Source organism: Cryptomeria japonica, chromosome 5 (genome assembly GCF_030272615.1).
Source record: "Cryptomeria japonica chromosome 5, Sugi_1.0, whole genome shotgun sequence".
Lineage (NCBI taxonomy): Eukaryota > Viridiplantae > Streptophyta > Pinopsida > Cupressales > Cupressaceae > Cryptomeria > Cryptomeria japonica.
Genome location: NC_081409.1, coordinates 854,533,852 through 854,555,636, shown reverse-complemented (window position 1 = coordinate 854,555,636; position 21,785 = coordinate 854,533,852). Strand labels below are relative to the sequence as shown.

Below are 21,785 nucleotides of genomic sequence, written 5' to 3'. Positions count from 1 at the left end.
AAAAACTAGTATTATAGAAAGTAGACTTAGAGCACTTCAACTTTTGTTTTTGTTTCATCTTCAAATTTCTTGGAAATATGCCTCTAATTCACTTGACATATACGAGTTGATTGGGGTAGCCTACACCAATGGAATAATAGAGTGGAAGACTGCATTAGAGTTGTGCCAATGACCCGATGGAGCTATCTTAGGTGGTCTGGGTTGTCATCGGCTATCGGGTGTTCCTATCAGAAGTTATGCCGATATCCGATGAACCTACCTTAGGTGCTCCAGGTTGATATCGAAAATTGGGTCAACATGATGAAGGCTATGCCGAAGTCCCGACGAGTCTACTCTATTTTTCCCTCAAGTGCTTCGCTTATCAGGATAGCAATTTCGGGCATGTGTCGATGACCTGATAAGGTCCACTCTTGGTTGTCGGAGGTCTAGGTAACTTTCCATGTGTCTTGTCGATGACCCAATGGAGTCGCCTTCGGTGATCGGGTATCATCGGGTGATTGGCTCTACTGGTTGAATGCTATGTTGATGACTTGATAAAGTCTCCTTTGGTGATCGGGTATCATCGGGCGATCGGCTCTACTATTTGAAAGCTATACAGATGGGCAATGGAGCAAAGACTAACTATAGATGTGAGATTGAACTAAGATCCAAAAAGGTGAACACTCAGACACTAAGGATGATACTGTCAGTGTATATGAACGCGAACTATCCCGACTCCCTGATGCATGTGAAATAATTGATTTTCCATGATTGTAGACCGACAAAGATAGTTTGATTTCCCAACCATCTCAGGTAGATGTAATGGTCGACCAGTCTGGTATTTGAAGCCAAATGTGAACCGAATGTATAGTCACAAACCAGAATAACTACTGAGCGATTTGTGAAGTAGTTTGACCCGAGTGTTGTATGTTTCAATCTAGAATGATTGTATGACAAAGTGAAGGAAGTCTGCAAACTGGACTTTTGTGTCTTTTGACATATTGTTAATAAAGTCATTATCTGTTGGTAGTGTGTTTTTCTCCCAGAAGGGTTCTCTCACGTTAATTTTGTGTGTTCTCTCTGTGTGTTGTTTATTTGTGTATGCTCATTCTTGTGTTGTATTCTGTAAAAGTTCCAAAATTTGTAAACACTATCTATTTTCCCTTGCAAATTGACATTAGGGAAGCAAATTTCTGCACTTGCTTTCCTTACAAAATTTTGAGTGTACCTATCTTCAATTTCTCATCAAAGTTCAAACTTTGCTGATTTTAGGAAAAAAGTGGCATCTTAAGACCCCTTTTTGGTCCCCCATCTTTGTGCACTTACCCTTTTAACTTTTGATAGATCACAAATTCACCTCCCCTCTCAGTGATCTATGATTCTAATACTTTCCAAGAAAGGTATGAAGTTTGGTTGATATTTATCAAAGGAGTGCCAATATAAATATAGTTGTTAATTTTTCTTTGTTTAGTACAATTAAAGTTGAACCTTCTGTGTATGAAGTAGTGAAAGAACATGCATGGGTTAATTCTATGAATGATGAGATGAGTTCCATTCATAAGAATAATACTTGGGAATTAGTCCCACCTCCCAAAGGTAAGTAGGTGATCAGTTTGAAATGAATTTGCAAAGGCAAATATCATATAGATGGTTCAGTAGAATGACATAAGGCAAGACTCTTTGCCAAGGGGTTTGAACAAATTCCTAGAGTGTATTATGTAGATAAATTTTCTCTTGTGGCTAGACTTGATACAATCAAGATTATATTGGTTGTTGTAGTACAATACAAGTGGCCAATATTTTAGATAGATGTGAAATCAACATTCCTTAATCGTTACATAGATGAGGAAGTATATGTGGAACAACCTATGGGTTATGAAGTTCTAGAATATAAAATTTAGTCTACAAGTTAAAGAAAGCCCTTTATGGGTTGAAGCAAGCTCCTCGTACCTAGTATGTTAGGATTGATAGTTATTTGATGAAGAAAGGATTCAACACAAGCCACTCAAAGCCCACCTTGTATGTCGAACGTATTGATAATGATATTCTCATAGTTTGTCTTTATGTTGATGATCTTATTTATACAGGTAATAGAAAAGCTCTCATGGAGAAGTTTCAAGTAGAAATGAAACAAGAGTTTGAAATGTCAAATTTGGGACTCATGCACTATTTTCTTGGTGTGAAAGTACAACAAACATCAAAAGGTATATTTATTTCCCAAACCAAGTATGTAGATGATTTATTACAGAAGTTTATAATGGTGGCATGCAAAGAACTTCCAACCTACATAGCACTTGGTGAAAAGTTAACCAAGGAAGATTCTACTTTCAAGGTTGATGCTACTCGACATAGAAGTTTGGTTGGTAGCCTCATGTACCTGACAACAAATAGGCCTGATATTATGTGTTTTGTGAGCCTCATCTCTCAGTTCATGCAGGATCCACATGAGTCGCATTGGCGGGCCACTAAAAGAACCATGAGGTATGTGAGTGGTACAAAAAAATTTGGCATTCAATATTCTCTCATTGACAATTTTGAACTAGTCGATTACACATATTCTTATTGGATTGGTTCAGTGGATGGTAGAAAGTCAACATTTGGTTATGTTTTTTCATTTGGCTTTGGAGTTGTATCTTGGAGTAGTAAGAAACAAGCAACAATGGTTCTTTCTTTAGTAGAAGCGGAATACATGGCAACATCATCGACAAGTCTCAAATAGTATGTTTTAGAAGAATATTGATAGATCTATATTTGATTCCAGAGAATCCAACCACTATTTATTGGGATAACAACAAAACTATTTCCATGACAAAGAATCATGTGTTTCATGCCAAAGCGAGGCACATAGAGATCTGACATCATTAAATTCATGACTTAGTTCAAGATGAACAAGTGGAGTTGCAATTTTGTCCTTCTTCTGAACAAGTTGCAAATATTTTTACTAAAGCTCATCCAATCACAAATTTTATCGCTCTCATAAATCAGTTGGACTCACCTCCATTGATCATTTAGGAGGAGATTGAAAATAAAATTTAATGATACAATGGTATCGTACAGATCAAGATTGAAGGTTGTGCTGGAGATCTCCATAAAAAAGATTGGTTTTTTGATTTTTAATAAAGCAGTAGTTTAGAAAATCCACGCATAAACTTAGTTTTAGTATTAGTTTTATGCTTTTTAAACAGCTAACTACGCAGTAAGACAAGCAACCGGTTCTATTGCTTTAGTTTGTTTTATTTGTTTTTAGGTTTGTTTTTTGTTTTATTGTGATCTCTCTAGATTATCAACACTCTATAAAACCATTATATGGTACTATAATAGCTAAGTTTTGAATATCAATATTATTAGTTCTCTGAAATAATTTGTGTCTTCTTCTTTTCAATTCTGTTTTCCGTGTCTTTCTAATCCATAGATCTCTAGCTTAGTGCAGGTACTAATAATTTCAGCGAATCCTTCAAGCTGGAACATGGAGGCTTCGACGATGTTTATAAATCCATTTTAGTGCAATCAGTTGGAACTGTAGCAGTAAATCGTATATCCGCGGGATCAAGGCAAGGGAAAAAGGAATATCTTGCAGAAATAAGCACAATCACTCGTCTGCGGCATCAGAATTTGGTTCAGTTATTGGGTTGGTGCCATGAAAAATCCCCCGACTTATGTCGGTCTACGAATACATGCCTAATGGAGGTCTGGATAATTTCCTTTTCGCACAAAGAAGATGAGAGCTAGATTGGAGGTGCAGGTACAAAATTACCTCTGACATTGCCTCTGCACTGCTTTACGTTCACGAGTTGTGGGATGAATGTATTATAATTGTAGCATATCTAAAATATCTTATATCTATTGATATTTCTTTTAATTACTCGATTGGAGAGTAGTTTAAAAAAATGTTTGAACAAATACATAGCAACTGGCATATCTGATTTGATCGGATTCTTAACATTATATTTATTTGTCCACCTCCCATAATTTGGTGACCCTATGACATCAAAAAGGTGCAGATATATTGGCATCACTGCTTACTTTTTCGTAACATCCTCACTGGTGTTTGAAACTTCGCAGGCTGAACCTAAGATTTGGTAAAAGTTCTGTCTTATTCTTAGCCACAACAAGGAATTAACGACCGTTGTCCTTTGGTTTTTCCCAGGAGATGTGTAAGAGCTCCACCATTCTCTTGCAACAACTTGTTGCTTTAATTCACTCTTCTTTGGATAAAAATTCGTCAGTTCTCTATCTCATCCCAGAATCTGTTTGAGGAAGCTCTGACTCTTTTTACACAGTTGGAGAGGCTGAGCATAAAAATGGATGAGTTCACCTTTGGAAGTGTGTCCAGAGTTTGTTCGATGTTAAGGGATTTGGCATTCAGCGACTTAATTCATGAATAAATTAACAAATAAAGATTTGAGTGTGAAAAAATTGTGAACTGTGACTTTGTCGATGTGTATTCTAAATGTTTTGATATGGAGAACGCAATGAAAGTGTTTGACAATATGCCTCTGTTGTTTAATGCTACGATAGAAGGGTGTGGGCACTGGGCATAAAAGTTTTGGTATTGAAGATTTGCATTTACATAGTCAATTAGATATTACTTGGCTTGAATTTGCCCATTAGCCATGGAATGAGCTCAATCAACATCTGAATGATAATCTGTGAACTCATTTTACTTATTTAATCAATATTTTGTTACTAGTATAGTTCAATCTATTCAGACAAGCCTATTCTAGAAATTCCAATATAATTGCATCAGTTTCATTAATACATGATCCTATAACTTATATTGTTTTAAAATTTAAAAAAATTGAGAATCTTGTGGTTGCAATTTAAAACAGTTAATAGGTAAGCTCACAGTATATAAATTTTTGGGTTCACTTATAATGTCATTAGCTTAAATCAGCCAATCAATTAAACAAGTGTTACAAGGGAGTACACATGAATAATTGAATGCATTCGTTGAGGGGAGATACGATAGTAAATATTGGCTTGGTGGTAATTAGTATTTAAGTATGATCTATCGATCTCTATAGATCCCCTTATAGGCCGTGTACTATCTCAGTCACCCTTATAACATCTCCTCTAATCTTGATCCTCTACTCATCACTATAGGCTAAGATGGGCCATTTATTGTCTCAGTCACCTTTAGTAACATCTCCTCCGATCTTTGTCCCCTACTCATCACGACATCTCTCTTATCCTACAAACTAGATTCTCATGCTAATGCCATATCCCTCTCCTTGTTAGCTTGATCCCTCTCTCGTATTACTACATCTCACTCTCTCTGAGAGTGCAATATCTAACCAGACTTGCAATGCTTCCTCACCATCTACCTCAATCCTAGCCTACTCTTTGGGTTCTTTTCCTCTTGATGTCTACACCTAATCTTAGGCTCTCCTCTCCACTAGGTGGCCCACAATATGGTTCTCCAAGAAATATCTATACTTATCATGGGCATCCTCTACAATGTAGTCCGCATTGACTACAGGGCATACTCAACTACAACCATGTCTAACCATACCCCCTCTGCCCCTACGTCGATGACCTCTATATCCATCTCCTGTTGATATGATATCCCCTACTAGCCTCTATGGCAGATGAACCTTGAACCATACCCTATACTCTGTAATGACTCTTGGATCTACCATCCCTCTACATATCCTACCATACTAGTTTCACACTCTCAAAAAATATACATTTGCTAACTCTTCATGAATGGAGGGACCCCAATATGTGCACTCTCTCTGTGTGCAAGAAAAAATAGTTGTCCCTTGTGATATCCTCTACACTCTACCTAACTAACTTTCTACTCATCCTAACAAAAATCATTCAATAATGTATATAGTGCACCTTATCAAAAATTAGGGAGACCAACAATAGGGTAGATTCCCTCTCTCTTCTTGCTACTTCTCACAATCCAACCATGGTTTCCATATCATTGAATCAATGACAACAAATTCTCTCCTTCAATACCATATGTCTCTTATATCATACTAAGAAACCACATCGCTATGCATGTATACATAAGGTCGCCCTCAAGCTCTTACTTTATGTTCTATCGATCGAGTCATTGCAATATTCTTTCATGCCCATATGTGGAGTATTCTTGTCTCTTCTACCAAGGTGGTGAATCTATGATACACTATGTCATGCATATCCTTCTAAAAGACCCAAAATACACAAGCCCTATGAATGCATTGGCTTATTTAGGACAATCTCCTCTAACACGCAACCCCATCCAATGCAAAAACCTTGAGATGTCTTATCTAGAAATAAGATCACATTGATGATACCAACAACAACTAGAGGACATGCCTCATATTATGCACCAAGTAAGTGTAGATCAACTAGAGGACATGCCTCATATTATGCACCAAGTAAGTGTAGATCAAACTTGGTCCTAACCATACCAATCCCATCCTCAAACACACACTCCATAGTTGCAAATCTTGTATCTATGTCATATACAACCCTCTGACTATGTATCCTTACATGCAAAATCCTATAAACATCCTCTAGTGTCATAGTCATCTCACCAATCAAGAAATAGAAATTACTCACCTCACTATTTCATTTCTCCACCAATGTTTTCATCATACTCAAATTAGATTGAATGTTAAGATCTATGCTACATGCTACAAGCTAAATGCATGGAGAACCTTGTGCTTATCCTTTGTCAGCTTTGATATAAACTCACTATTCGGAGGAATTTTCTCCCTCAATAAAAGTGCATCTAGGTCCTCCTACAATCTAACACACAATCCAATCAAACTCTAGTAAACTTAACCATAGGTCAACCCAAACTCTAAGTCAAACCTAGTTAAACCCTAGCTTTAACATTTGTGCAAGTTCTTGTTAAATGCTTCAAATCCTTCCAAAGGAACAATTTATTATCAATAGAATAGTATCTAATAAACTACATAGTTTTAACCCAACATACAACTTACAAAAGCATAGAAATGCTTCAAATGTGTACATGTTCTTATCAATAGCACAATTTATAGTCAAATGAGTAGGTTAAACCCTCATTTACACATTACCCAAGCCTAAATCACTAGTTTAACCCTCTAAACCTTGAAAAATGTATAAAATTTGACCTAAGATGCTTCAAATTCATAGAGTTGAGATATTAAAATCATTGGCAATGGTTGATATGCTACTTGATGCTCAAAAGTCCTCACTTATTCTGCCCAATGATTTGCCAATATAATGCCCACCATCACTTTCCAAACCCACTAGCATCACTTTTAGGTGTAAAGTAAAATGTGAAAATAACACTTGTGGATCCCATCCCTTACCTTTGTACCCCTCTTATTGACCTACCTTTTCTTATGGATCTCCTTAAGCTTCTGATAATCCCCTTGTTTTTCCTAATCTAGCTTCTTTAATCTCTTGACATTGCCCAATCTTGTCTCCTAGCATAATTATCTTGACAAGAAATCAACCTCCTTCATTAAATTTGTTCATTCAATTTCTCAAGGGACAATTATACCTCCTTATGTTGGTCCTCTAAGACATCTTACCTTCCATTTTTTTTATTCATCTTTGAAACAAAGATCAAAATCACATCATCTCAAAGAGGGGCAAAATGTAGACACCAAAAATTAATCCCTCCTCTATTCATCAATTCTCTTTAGTTATGAAATAATTATAATTATTCAATCACCATACTAATTTTCCACTTTTCTCTAATGCTAATTAAATATTTTTTACTATTTAGTTAGTTATCCGTTTTCTTTTTAATTAATTGATTAATATTATTTTCCATTTCTTTGTCAATTTTATAATTGAAAAATTTTGATTATTTAATTATCTAACTTTTCTTCTATAGTTAAATAAGTTATCTAATTAATCTCACTATTTACCTCTTCCCTCTTCAACCTAGTAAATGGATGAAATATATATTTACTATTATCTTACTTATGAAATTAAATTTTTTTATTATTTCACTCACCTCTCCACTCTCTTATAGCCACCATCACTTGCCTTCTAATTCCTTCCAGCATATTTCCTCTCATCTCCTATTTCTGGCAAAATTTCTCTCAAATAATCCTAATGATCCATTTCTTCTTGGATGAATTTTAACAATGTCGTCAATCTATCTCCATCCAAAATCTATACAAATTTGAATATGAGCCTCCTTTTCTCTTTAACCATTATCACTTACTTAAGCTCTTCTTTTAGCTGACTCTTTGTTCTTGGAATTTTTTTAGGGCAATTATAACAAATTTTAAAGAAGATTTGAGGAGTATGGAGATTTCTAAGGGAGTTTTTGTTTCATGCTTATGATTTTGATGTTGTAAGGTTTATTATTTTGTTGATTGTTATGTTCATTTTCTCTCGTTGTTCACATTATCCAATATATATACTAGATTTAACTTTAGTTCAAAGGTTTAGCGGTTGCCATAGGAGAATCATTGTGTTTAAACTTTTGGGATACATAGATAAAGTAGTTGTTAGCATTATCATGTAACAAGGCCAAAACAGTTGTTATTAACCTTTTGTGTGTAATATTTTCTAGTGTCATATTAAGTTCTTAAGGCTGGCACTGACTTTCACTATTTGTTTTTGTGTTTTGAGATGAAATTTGTAGGTCATAGCATTGCTTCTTCAAAATCATTGTCATTATGTTTGTAACTTTTGAACTTTTAATATTTCCTATAGAAATTTTACTATATTATATATTCCATTGTAGTCTTAGACTATAATTTACTCTTTATATTGTAATTTGTGAGTGTGTAAACTATGTTGTATTTTGAGGTTCTTTGACATTTTTATATAATACATTTGTATGTGTATTCTTTCATGGACATAACAGATCATCTTGTATCCCTTTTTGTATGGTTCTTTGAATTATATGAAGAAATTATTACAATAAAGTCAATAAAATATAGAGTTATCTTAACAACTTAATAAAAATTAATAATATTGTAGAAAAATATTCAACGTCTTAATAAAGGACACCCTAAAAACTAAAACTAGATCAATTACAATACAGTAAACCAAATAATCCTTTGTTAAGACCTACAGTCAAATGGAACCATTAATGTATAATTTTTTTATTAAGATAAAAAGGTTGAGCCATCATCTTGTATTCCTTTCTATACATATATAGATATGAAATTGTAATAATCTCGACTAGTGATTATGTAGAGTAATAATATATATGGATAGGTTCTCAATGTTAAGGTGTAACCAAAGGCATTTTCCACAAAGATCGATTTATTTTTATTGGAAGAATGTGTTGTTGTGGTTGTCGTTGATGTCAAACTTATTGTTCTAGATAGGTGTTAGTCTGGAAACTCTGTGGTGCATATATATCTTATCGTGTTGATGTTGGAGTTATTCTATTGGTTGTTTCGAAAGTGTTTAGGTCTGGAAGGTACTACTAATGATTGTTTGATAGTGTTATCTTTCTTGGATAGATTTTTGGTATCATAGATATGCTAGTTTTAAGCATCATTGTATTCTCTAAAAGTTGTGGTATATTTCAGAGCAAGTTGTGATATTGTATGTTAGATCTATCTTTGGGATTGAATATGATTTCTGGAAGGCAATTTGATGTGTTATGGGTCTCACCACAACATGTGGAGATCTAGATTATAGTTATTTGTATTGGAGGATATTTTTTGATTATTAATTTCTTATATGGATGCATAATGTTTGGGTATGCTATTAGTTATGTTCCAATGATTGTGAATTGTAAAATAGATCTTTGGAGGATGTGTTTTAGTCCCCTCTTTCTCTTGGAGTGGATCAGTGTGTTTTTTTTTGGTATGAAAGGTATATTTTGGTTTAGGCCAACTTGGTTCAAGTTTTGATTATCTATCTTGTATATAAGGAATGAATGTGGTTAATTATACAATGAGTTGTTGAGTGTAGAGAGAATGGGAAGAATAGTGTAGAGAATGTGAAAAGAAATATCCAAAATTTAGTGAAGAGCACAAAAGAAGAGTTTTTGAATGATATGAAAGTTGTTTTGAGATTGTGGGTAAGTGCACGAAGCTGGTGGTCAAAATGGGGGGTATAAGTGGACACTTTTTTTTTGAAATCAAGTGAACTTGAACTTGGAGGCAAAATTTGAAAGTCATCCACTTGAGATATGAAAAAAAAATAACAAATATTTTATTACTCTGAATCTAGTTTCCAAACTACTAAAAATTTTCGAAATTGGAAAAGATTAAGGGGGTCAAATCCTTTGTGCATGAAAAAATAGACCCTAGTGTCTGACGTGTGCATCAAAAAATTCATAGTTAGATTTAGTATTTTGATAAGAGTGAGTAATAGAAGATGTGTATTTTTTTTTAATTTTTTGTTCAGTCTTTTTTTTTATGATTTTTCCAATCGAGCACATCCTAAAAATTAGGTACCTATTTGTGCATGAAGCATAAGTTGCACTAAAAAAATCGAAAATAGATTTTTTTTAAAAAAATTGTAAATAATAAAGTTCAGTACAATAATATATAAAGTTTTTAAAATTTGGATAAGTATATCAAAAGTTATTAAAAAAAATGGTTCACGTATGTCTGTGAGAACTATGAAGACACTGGTAAAATAAATTAAATAATAATATGTTATTGTTGTTCAAATTTTTAAAAAATTATATGGTTAGAAAGCTCACAAGATGGGTGAACATATGGTGGCAATTTTAGAAATACACACTTGATGAAGTGTAAACCTGATCTTGACAAAGTCGAGAAACCAAGTTGATAAAATAAAACACATCATAAAGGAGGGAAATGGAGGGAAATCATACTTCCAAACCATAGCTTTGTCATCCAAGCCTATTTCCAAGCATAAACAGTCAAAAGTGCATATGATGTACCTATGGTATAAGAAGCGTGTACGGGGTACGTATGGTATAAAAAGCGCATATGGGGTATGTATGGTAAAAAAGCGCGTACAGGGTACTTATGGTGTAAGAAGCACATGCACTCTATCTTAACTATAAACAACACGTACGTGTTGTTTTTACTTTAAACACCGCATACGCGCTACTTTTGTTTAAATTTTGGGAGTGTGTATAATATGATATTGTATATATAATATGTGTATATACATATAATATATAATTTATATATAAGATATAAATATATCATATATAATATATATATGTATATATAATATATTTTTTATAATAAATTAAGTATATATACACACATATGTTTGTATCTATGTGGTGTCTCCCTCTCTCCCCCTCTCAAGCGCGTATAATGTGCCTCTCTCTCTCTCTCTCTCTCTCTCTCTCTCTCTCTCTCTCTCTCTCTCTCTCTCTCTCTCTCTCTCCCTCTCCCTCTTTCCCGTTCTCCCTTCCTCCATACATCATCTCTCTCTCTCTCTCTCTCTCTCTCTCTCTCTCTCTCTCTCTCTCTCTCTCTCTCTCTCTCTCTCTCTCTCTCTCTCTCTCTCTCTCCTCTCCCTCTTTCCCGTTCTCCCTTCCTCCATACATCATCTCTCTCTCTCTCTCTCTCTCTCTCTCTCTCTCTCTCCCTCTCTCCCCTCTCTCTTCCTCTCTCCCCCTCTCTCTCCCTCTCCCTCAATCTCTCCCTCCCTCTCCCTCTCTCCCCTTCTCCCTTCCTCCATACACCATCTCTCTCTCTCTCTCTCTCTCTCTCTCTCTCTCTCTCTCTCTCTCTCCCCCCTTATCCCTTCATCCATACCCTATCCCTCTATCTTATTCTTCTCCCCCTCTCTCTCTATCTCTCTCTCTCTCCTCTTCTCCCTTCCTCCATACCCCATCTCTCTCTCTCTCTCTCTCCCTCCCTTATCCTTCGTATTTTCTTTACTACAAATAGTGCGTACAAGGTACTAAACCTATTAGTTTGTTGCCCTACCATAACATTTTTAAGGTGTAGAAGCATGTACTTGCTAATTACGAGTTCTAAGCACCTACATGGTGAAAAAAAAAAATCTTTGGTCTTGCCAACATTTTAGGGACTAACAGTGCGCACACAATTATTCATATACCGCATACGAGGTACTTAGACATAGTTTTATTTGCCTTAGAGCCTCAATGGCATCAAAAGAAGTTTTTGAGGTTGTTGAAGGCCCCACTGCAACTATGTCTACACTTCTATCACTATTTTTTCATAGAAGTAAGTGAATTTTTTGTTTTTTCATGATTTCAAATGATTGAATTGTTCTTCTTATTAGTTCTGTCAATATGATTGTATTCCTTTAATAGTTTTGATTCAAAATAATAATGATAAGATGAATATTTATGGTTATTTGTTTGTTTATGAAATTTTGTTTACATATATATGTAATATGATTCTATTTAGGACAACCGATATCAACCATGGGAAAGAACAATCAAGGAACGATGGAACAATGAGAGGTTGAAAAGGAAAGGCAAAGGTAGCGTATGAAGAAATTATGCGACATAAGAACAATGGGAGAAGAAGGTATGTCATCCTCAACATCTCAATTCTCTTTACCAGATGAACATAATGCATCTAATGCAATTGAAGAAGAGACATTTTATTTACCGTATGAACCTAATGCAATTGAAGAAGACACCAGATTCAATAATCAATTAAATGATGAACATACACCTGTTGTATTTGATGAATTGAATATACTCAATACACCGATGTTAACACCTCCTAGAATCATTCATAGGAAACCAAAGTATCTAATTGACATTGATGAGAATATATCGAATCCAATGGCCAATAAAATGAATGAACAAACTTGTAGGAGAATGGTTAAAACAATATGGCATAACTATTTTGAAAACTTAAATTAAACTGCAAGATGTCAATTAATTGTTCAAATGATTAAAAATTTGAATTTTAGAGAGACAATGAAAATTCTAGGCCTAAGATTATCTGAAAGTAATAGTGATAGAAATGTTGTGAGAAACCTATTTGATGCATATCAAGCTATTTGTTAAAAATCACATACTAAAGATTCTAATGCTACTTGATGTGTCATTACATCAACCATAATGAGAAAGAAAATTAAAAAATGATCATTTGGTAGAAAAAAAAAAAAGTCATTAAACGTTAGTAGAACAACATTAACTAAAGCATTACAAAGGCGAGAAAAAATAGAGGAACCTAATAATAATTCTCTTTGGGCATTCTCGGGTAGACTACCATGCAAAGACAAGGTTGTTGATGCACTAAGAACATTAATTGGAATTTTTTGGCATGACAAGACAAGAGTTTTGCCCAACCAAAGAGATGTTGTTAGAAAGCGAATCGGGTATACAAATAGTGAGCCACATGCCAAACACTATTTGGATATAATTTTATGAGAGATTCGTTCCAAAGTTTCCTCAAATAAGAATTTATCAAAGATGTTTTGAAATGGCAAAACCTTTTTATATTAAGATTAATCATGTACGCACCATGTATTGTTGTAGAATGCATACTGAATTTTCGATGCACTATGATATTTTTCGTCATATTTGTTCTACTTTGCACACTAACGATGTTTTGCAGGAACAAAATATACAAGCACCTCCAAAGTCGGTAAGAGAATTTATTTCAAGTGTGCTATGTAATAGATATGATGGTTGCATTTATTATAAGATGTCTTGTTTGGAAGGTTCTTGTGTTATATGTGGTGGTTTGCAATATTTACCAAGATGTGTACATTTGGAGAGCACACATGAGATTGGTAGGAAACAAGTTTCTTTTGGAAAATACAAGAATGTCACATATGGAGTTAAAGATGGAAAAGATTTGAAGAGATGTGAGCTAGTGAAAAATGATATATGTGTAGTTGAATTTATAAAGATGTTTCAAGAGATACTAGTTTATGAGTACATAATGCATATACACATAGAGATCGATGGTTAAATGAGAAATTCAAGTTATGTAAGGACACATTTCCTCTTGGCACCATTGTGTCTATCATTGATTTTGCTGAAAATTATACACTACAACCTCAAAATAAAGTGCAATCTATGTATTATCATTCTACACAAGTTTCTATTTTTTTACACATAACATTCATGCATGCAGATGATAGCATAAAGGAGGATAGAAAATTTGTAAGAGAGTATCACATCTACATAAGTGATGATCATACTCATTCATCAGAGTTTGTACAAGGATGCTTTAAAGTTTTCTATGATAATTTAAAGGAAAGAAATATATAATATGACCCACACTTGATATGGTTAGATAATTGCACCGCACAATTCAAGAGTGCAAGGATGTTTTATTGGTTGACAAGGATGCATATGACAAGTGGTGTACAACATTTTTGGAATTTCATTGAGGCTAGACATGGTAAGGGAGGGAACGATGGTGCAAGAGCATGTTTAAAAAGAGGTCTAGCTAGAGAAGAATTGAAGTACGAAGTGTTGGTATTTTTGGTATGGTTTTGTCATTGATGTCAACACCTACTAAACCTTATCAACTCTGGAACTTTGGAGAATCAACAACATTCACCAGCAAGAAAATGACTCATGCATAGTCACCAGTATCTGGTATACCAGTAGGATATAATGTTCACCGACACTTGGAATGGCATGGATACCACCTCATCATGCTGAAAACATTGTTTGGACACTTTGTCTTGAAGACTTGTTCGTTGGCATATTTGTGATTGCATATTTGTTGTTACCGACAAATAGGTCTAGGTTATACACCGGTAGGTTTATCTTTTCTAGATCAGCATGGCATGCTATGGAGATGTTTTTGTTGTAAATGCATCAAGCCAACATGTTGTATCGGTTATTGCATTGGATATTGTTTTAATTGTAAATTGATGTTATTGTAATATGCTTTAGAGCCGACCTACTAAAATTGGTCTTAGGCTATGGTATAAATGTAAGATCTTATTTGTAAGATCGAATGTGGAATGTGAAAAAGAATTGTGTGAAGGTATATGTGAAAATAAGAAGAGCTATACATGCAGACATCATTTGAAGGTGAATCAAGGTTTTTTGTGAAAGCATATCAGAACTACATCGGTACTGAATCTAGCATATGAAGATGCTATTTTGAGTAGTACATCCTTATTGGATTTAACCATCCAATTGTAGTCAGTGTGACTCCTATTTCGTGTTTGAGCAATGAGCTCTAGGCGCTTGGCCTTTCTGCATGTGCAGATCCCATTTGTAAACACTTACTATCTGCATTAGTATCATCTGATTGTGGGTAAGGTTTCCCACTGTGGTTTTTCCCCTTACAGGGTTTTCAAGTACAAATATTGGTGTTATGTGTTGTGGATGACTTTGTCCTTTTTTTTCATGCATTAATCCTTACTGGTATTGCAATTAACTGATAAAACTGTCTATCGGTATAATAGATTGGTTTACCGGTATTAAGCATTAAGTTGGTTAAACTATTTTTGGTTTGAATTTATTTGACAATTGTGTGATGGTGTAAGTCTACGATGGGTGAAGGTAATCCATGTATGTTAATGGTTTGTAGATATTTTTTGTTGATCACTCAATCTGACATTGAAAACTATCTAGATTGTTGTACAGTTGCAGGATCGAGTGACATGTACTCATTTATGAGTTCAAATGCAAGTTCACTAGTAATTTATATGAGACAAATTGTATGTTTTTTCTCTTCACGCATATATTTTTTGTGGGATGAATGTGAACCACAAGATTGGGTTGAAAAATGGTCTTGTAGACCATTAGTTTCCATTCATACATATCAAATTCCCAAAGCATTACAATTGAGCCAGATGGAGACATCAATGGATTTTGACTATGTATCTGACCAACTGGATTAAGGTGATGTTTTGAGTTAATTTTTTTCCAATTATTCTTTTTGGTTCATTTTGTTGTACATCACACTTTATTTTTTATATTAATTATCACTTTATAAAATGCAGGTCATGTGTATGTAGTTGTTGCAGAAGAGAACAATGAAGAAAGAATGGATTACTATTTGTGTCGATGTGTTGAGCCTAAAAGAAAGTTTACAACCACAATCATTGATGGAGAGGGTATTGAGTACCCAATAAAGTCTATTGTCATGACATGAACATGGATTAGGAGATACCTTATCAAGAATTCAGATGTTTTTTTGTTCGAGGACTTTGAAACACAAAGACATATTCCTCATTTCTCTAACCTTGTTGTTGCAACAAATATTCATTTGATGAAGTATCATGGTAGAGCTCATAACAAGATTTTATGGAAAGTTCATGAATCTGAAAACGAGGCAATAATTGACACAATATGGGTTAGAGTCGATCTTGAAGGCTCACTTGATTGATTCTATGGTTCAGAGTAGAATGATTTTGAGAATTTTGTATATATCATCGACAAATTGTTCTATATTCATTTTTTATATATATAATTCCCATGAGCTGATTTTTACATGTTTAGGGGCATACTTTTGTATATTTAAATGGAAATGAGCTGATTTGTACATATTTAGATGCTAAATTTTGTATATTAGAATGGCGATGAGTTGAATCACACATATTGTAATGCCAAATTTTGTATAAAATCCCATGAGAAGATTTGTAAGATGTTTTTTTGTATATTCAAATAGCCAAGAGTAGATTTGACCATATTTAGAGGTAAATATTTGAATAATATGTGACAATGTTTTGTGACTATTTTTGTGTCTATGTTTTGTGACTATGTTTTGAGTTTATGTGATGTGATAAGGTCAATGATGACCATTATTGATAAGGTCAATCATGAGCATAATTGATTCTTGTATAATCATGGAGAATTATTTGAGTCATTATTGGCTTATAGGAGTCATCGATTGAGTCTAGATACAATTAGAGCAAAAATGATCATTATTGTAAAAAAAAGTCAAAAAAGTTGTCAAGCAAATTGTACATCGCGTCGGTAGGGTATGACTCTCGACGTTCTGGTGCTTTGGGATGCATGAGAGAAGAATGCCTAACATAAACCTGCCCAACCAAATGTGCTTGTGATGTCGATTTGTGCACACAATGAACCAAATCAATTATAGCCTATCCTTCAACTTTGCATTGCATGCAACTGACAATTTTTGTAGCAGGCGAAAAAATGCAACCAATTGAAAATGACTTCGAATGTAAGAAAATAAGATAAGCCATTGTAGAGGAGCCTCACGCGACCCTATAGGTTCAAATGAATAGATCATGTGTCTCCTGGATTGGAACAAAAAGTCCGTCAAAGTTTGATAATTTTTTGGACTTAGGGCACTTGAGAGATTGCACCGGTAGGGTGTGACTCTTGATGTCTCGGTGCTTTGGGTTACATGAGAGGAGAATGCCTAGCATAAAATTGCTCACCCAAATATGCTCGTAATTTTGACATGAAGAACCAAATCAATTCTAGCCTATCTTGCAACATTGCATTGCATGCAACTAATCATTTTCATAGTAGGCGAAAAAATGCTACCAATTGAAAATGGCTCTGAGTCATCAAAAACTAAGATAGGAAATTTTAAAGGAGCCTCACATGACCCCATAAGTTCAAATGGATCAGTCATATGTGTCCTGGGTTGGAAGAAACTATTGACTCTAAATTTTACCTTGGAAACAAACAACCTTATGGGAAATTTAGTGATGGGGGACCAGTTACACGAGTTTCACTGAATAACCTCCAGGATTGAGAAGTCGACTCTTCCTTATGGGTTTGGAGGAAAGGGAAAAGAAGGAAACTTTAAGAAAAGTAAATCTAGACTATTGAGGTGATACGCCAGAGCATTTTTAAAAGACATGAGCATACAAAACCCAAGTACATATGATTTTTTTAAGCCCATTCAACAATCTACAAGTCTGAATTAGGAACATAACCAAGATACAATTAAATTTCTTTGCAACATAAGGAAATACTCATCATGCATTTACTAGATAACAAGTGAAAAACATAGTTTAATCGATAAAATCTTAGATAAATGTATTCCTAAAGTTATTGAAATTCTAATAGAACAACACAGAAAAGACCATCAAAGCATACTGAAAGAAGTATCACAAAGGTCGCAGGCACAATTTGAATAACCTTCTCTAGAAAACAATAATAGTTTTAAAAGGCTAAAATTCCTACTAAGAAAACTTAATTGTTCTTGAAAAGTTATGAACCCCTTCTAACAGGGAAAAAACAAGCATAAATAGAGCCCGTGGCTCTAGAAAACAGCTCCCAAACATGCCGAAAAAGCATAACCACCCCCAAACATAAAATCATGCCGTGTCGCCCTGAAGATCACACCCCAAAAAATGGTCCCGAGACTTCACTCCCTACCTGTAACGATCTTCATACTATCATAAACCAAAAATATTTCGCTAACCGCGGACAGACAAGCTAGAAAATCCTTTCAAACAGAAATGCACCTGCCAAAACATGATGGTGTTAGGTAACCGTTTGCTTACTTTGTTAAAAGGTGGGCCCCGAAAACCAATCAAGTCAGCACATATTTCTATTTGTCACCATCATGCTACTCCAAAAATGGAACGCAAAATATAGACCGAGGGAGTAACACCGAGCTGACAATTATCTTGTATGCCCTAGGCTACTAGAAAACTAAAAAGGTGAAAAAAGGTAACCCAGCCTAAAACCTTAGTCACGGGGTTTTTAATGTGAATATTTATTGGTGACTAATAGGGGAAATTTTTCCTATGGAATATGAGAACCCAAAACTACTGGCTCACAGACCAGACTTTATGCCAAAACGAGATAGAGCATATCAAAGGCCTGCTGCAAAGGCAACCATTCATCCTCAGAGAGTGTAACCTGTGCCTCTAAATTATGGAAATACTAATCTAGAAAAATCACTTCATCAAAAGGTAAGGGTGCAGGCTCATCTTGGACCTACTTCAAGAGAGCATAGAGTTGGGCCAGAGGGTGTAAAAGACACTCCACCTTGGTTGCCAAAATAGGATTGCCTAGGCACTGCAGGAAAGCTCTATCTTGTTGCAAATGCTCAACCTAGCTTAATATTTGCTCAATACCTAACACAGTATCATCTATGGGAAACAGAGAAGGAAGACCCAATGAAACAAACCTCTCTAAATGCCACTTGATGTCTGGAACTGAAAACTATAAGGGTGCAAGGGTTGTTGAAGCCTGCATGATTATATTGTGCCTATTGATGAAAACATTCATCTTTCTAATCAATTGTCTATGGTTAGCAATCTCTTTTTCCCTTAATCCTTCATCCTGAGCAAAATACAATAACTGAATAGGACCCTGGGCTATCAGGAACTTAGGACTGATGACAAGCATGGAACTGCTAATGAGGGCATTGGCTTCAACACAAAGGGATTGCGCTTCACTAAGGAATCTTAGCACAGGCTGCAAGGAAGGAAAGTACCATTTTACCTTTTCCCAATGAGAAACATATAGCTCTATCAGCATGGTAGAAAAATCTTGAGAAATCTTCTCCAGAGGTGGAATGCTCAGCAACCATGAAATTTCATCATCCTTCGCAACCATCTCTTGGTGGAGCCAAGTGCATTTGCTTTGTTCAATGGCCACTTGATCCTCCAAAGTAAGGATCTTTGCTTGTCCATTTCAGACATCTTGCTGCAACTGTGATGTATGATCTTGTTCATGCCACAAAAGATTCTCCAACTCTAAAATGCCCTCACCGGATTGTCCAAGACTAGCCTCTCTCACTTTTAGCTCTGCTTCAAAATTTGTCTTTTCTTCAAACAATGAAACTTGAGCCTCACTTAGTTGACGGGCATAATCTTATTTTAGAAGGATTTCTTCATGTAACTACATTTGGACTTGAGTAACATCCCTAGAGGCTTCCTTTAATTGTTGCATCTCTGCATCCTTCTCTTGCAATTCCTTCAGAGCCATGTTCCTTGTCGCCTCGTGGCCTTTTAGCTGAGAGCTCGCATTATTGAAGGCCAATTGCAACTTCCCTTTTCTCGAATTATCTTGAGCCAGTAGGCTTTGTAGATGATTGATTTCTAAGCTTCGGGCTTTATCTTCCTTCCTTTTCTCAGTGAGGGAATCTTAGAGACTAGCATTTTCTTCTTGGAGCTTTTCCAGACATCGACTCTTCTTGATAAAATCTGTGGATATGGGTTTTAAAGTCTCCTCCATCATCTCTACTTTGTCAGATGTCATAGCACTTTGAAGACTAACGTCGATGGCCTATAGCATGTAATTATTTGGTCTCATATGAGATTTTGGCTTGCCAACCTTGGGAAAAAAATTTGCAAAGTATAGGAAATCCTTTTACTCACTAAGATGTGTTTGCAAATGAGGGTGGGTTGGATGAGCACCTTCCTTTTCTTTTCACTTGCCTGTCTTACCAATGCGACCAGTTCTATCATAAGCAACCTCCTGCTAGAACTCATTTGGATTATCAATAGCTTGACCTGCAAAAGCTGCACCGGGTGGAATGACAAAGGGGAATTGCAAATGGATCCAGCGAAAGGAGTCTGGGTGGGATGGGCCAGAGCCGACGGGGAAAATAATGGGACAAAGGGGGGAGCTCGGAATGAGAAAGGGCTTGAGGACGCTAGTCTTATAACCTGAGGAGAGGATTCTCCAAAACCTAGCCTACATGACACGGGGGTTGTTTCTGATGTTGGCAAGGGAAACGTTGTGGATATAAAAGTTGTGGCCAGGAAAGGGACAGAGGCCCGCAGGAGAATATTTTGGGGATCAACTGGCGTACCCACTGGGGGTAAAGTGAGAGTGGTAGGGACTGAGGCCTACATTGTGGTCATGGGGATAGTTGAAGAAATATCCTGAGCTAGAGATGAGGGAAAAAGGGGGCGTACCTGAACAGTGGAAGGCACCGACTGCTAAAGATCTGAGGATTTTTTTGGAATTTGAAAGGGTAGGCTCCCTCTTGATGTGCTAGGACGTTGCCTCTTCTTCGGAGGGTTTTCATGAGACTGCTTCTTAGACCGCCTTTTACTAGTCTATGAATGAGGTTTGTGAGCTATGCTATCCAAAAAAGGGATAATTTGGGGTTCCGGATCTTGCCTTTCAATATTTATAACATCTACCTCCTTCCGCACGGTAACCTCTGGAGATGGGTTCCCACGTGAGGAACTGTCACCTGTCTCATCATCAGATTTATTTACCTTACACCATTCCTATTCAAAACACTCATCCAGGGGGGCATTTCCAATGCTAGCTCTAGGTTGATTTACCTCTTGCGGATAGACCCAAAAATCTTCCATTTTTCTTCTGGACCAAACTAAAGTCTTCATATTTTCCAACAACTCCCAAGGGATAGGACTTGTAGGGTTGAATTTCTACAAGGGGGAATATAACTTTAGCCATGGGGGGCGTCTTAAGACAAGAAAATTATCAGGGCCCACATACAAGTTAGGGTCATCAACCCGGGGGTTCGTGCACTCTATGTTAGGTCTCAGAGACAACTGAGAGGGGGGGGGTGAATTAGTTGTCTAATAAATGCAAACCAAAAACAACTTAACCTACCTTAATGCTTAATACCAGTAAATCAAACTTTATGCCGGTAGACAACTTATCGGTTAATTATAGTACCAATAAAGATTAATGCATGAAACAAAAAGAAAATAACATCCACAACACATAACACCAATATTTGTACATGGAAACCCTGTAAGGGGAAACACCATGGTGGGAAACCTTACCCACAATCAGATGATACTACTGTAGATAGTATATGTATAAAAATGGGGTCTGGACATGCAGAAAGGCCAAGTGCCTAGATCTCACTGCTCAAACAAAAATAGGAGTCACACTGACTACAATTGGATGGTTAAATCCAATAATGATGTACTACTCAAAATAGCATCTTCATATGTTGGATTCAGTATCGATGTAGTTCTTATTGCCTTCACAAAAACCTTGTTTCATCTTCAAATGACATCTGCATGTATAGCTATGCTTATTCTCACATATATCTTCTTATAGTTCTTTTTCCCAATCGCATATC

General features: G+C 35.6%; 1 protein-coding gene across 1 annotated transcript in view; it reads left to right on the top strand.

Moving 5' to 3' along the window:
* Window positions 1–1,511: 1,511 nt before the first annotated feature.
* Window positions 1,512–21,785, top strand: part of LOC131876233 (L-type lectin-domain containing receptor kinase VIII.1-like) — a 107,887-nt gene continuing 87,613 nt past the window's right edge. Inside the window, exons 1-3 of the mRNA XM_059221112.1 lie at window positions 1,512–1,575; window positions 2,067–2,460; window positions 3,426–3,666. Of these exons, the coding sequence (XP_059077095.1) occupies window positions 1,512–1,575; window positions 2,067–2,460; window positions 3,426–3,666 (699 nt within the window). The remainder of the gene's footprint in view (window positions 1,576–2,066; window positions 2,461–3,425; window positions 3,667–21,785) is intronic.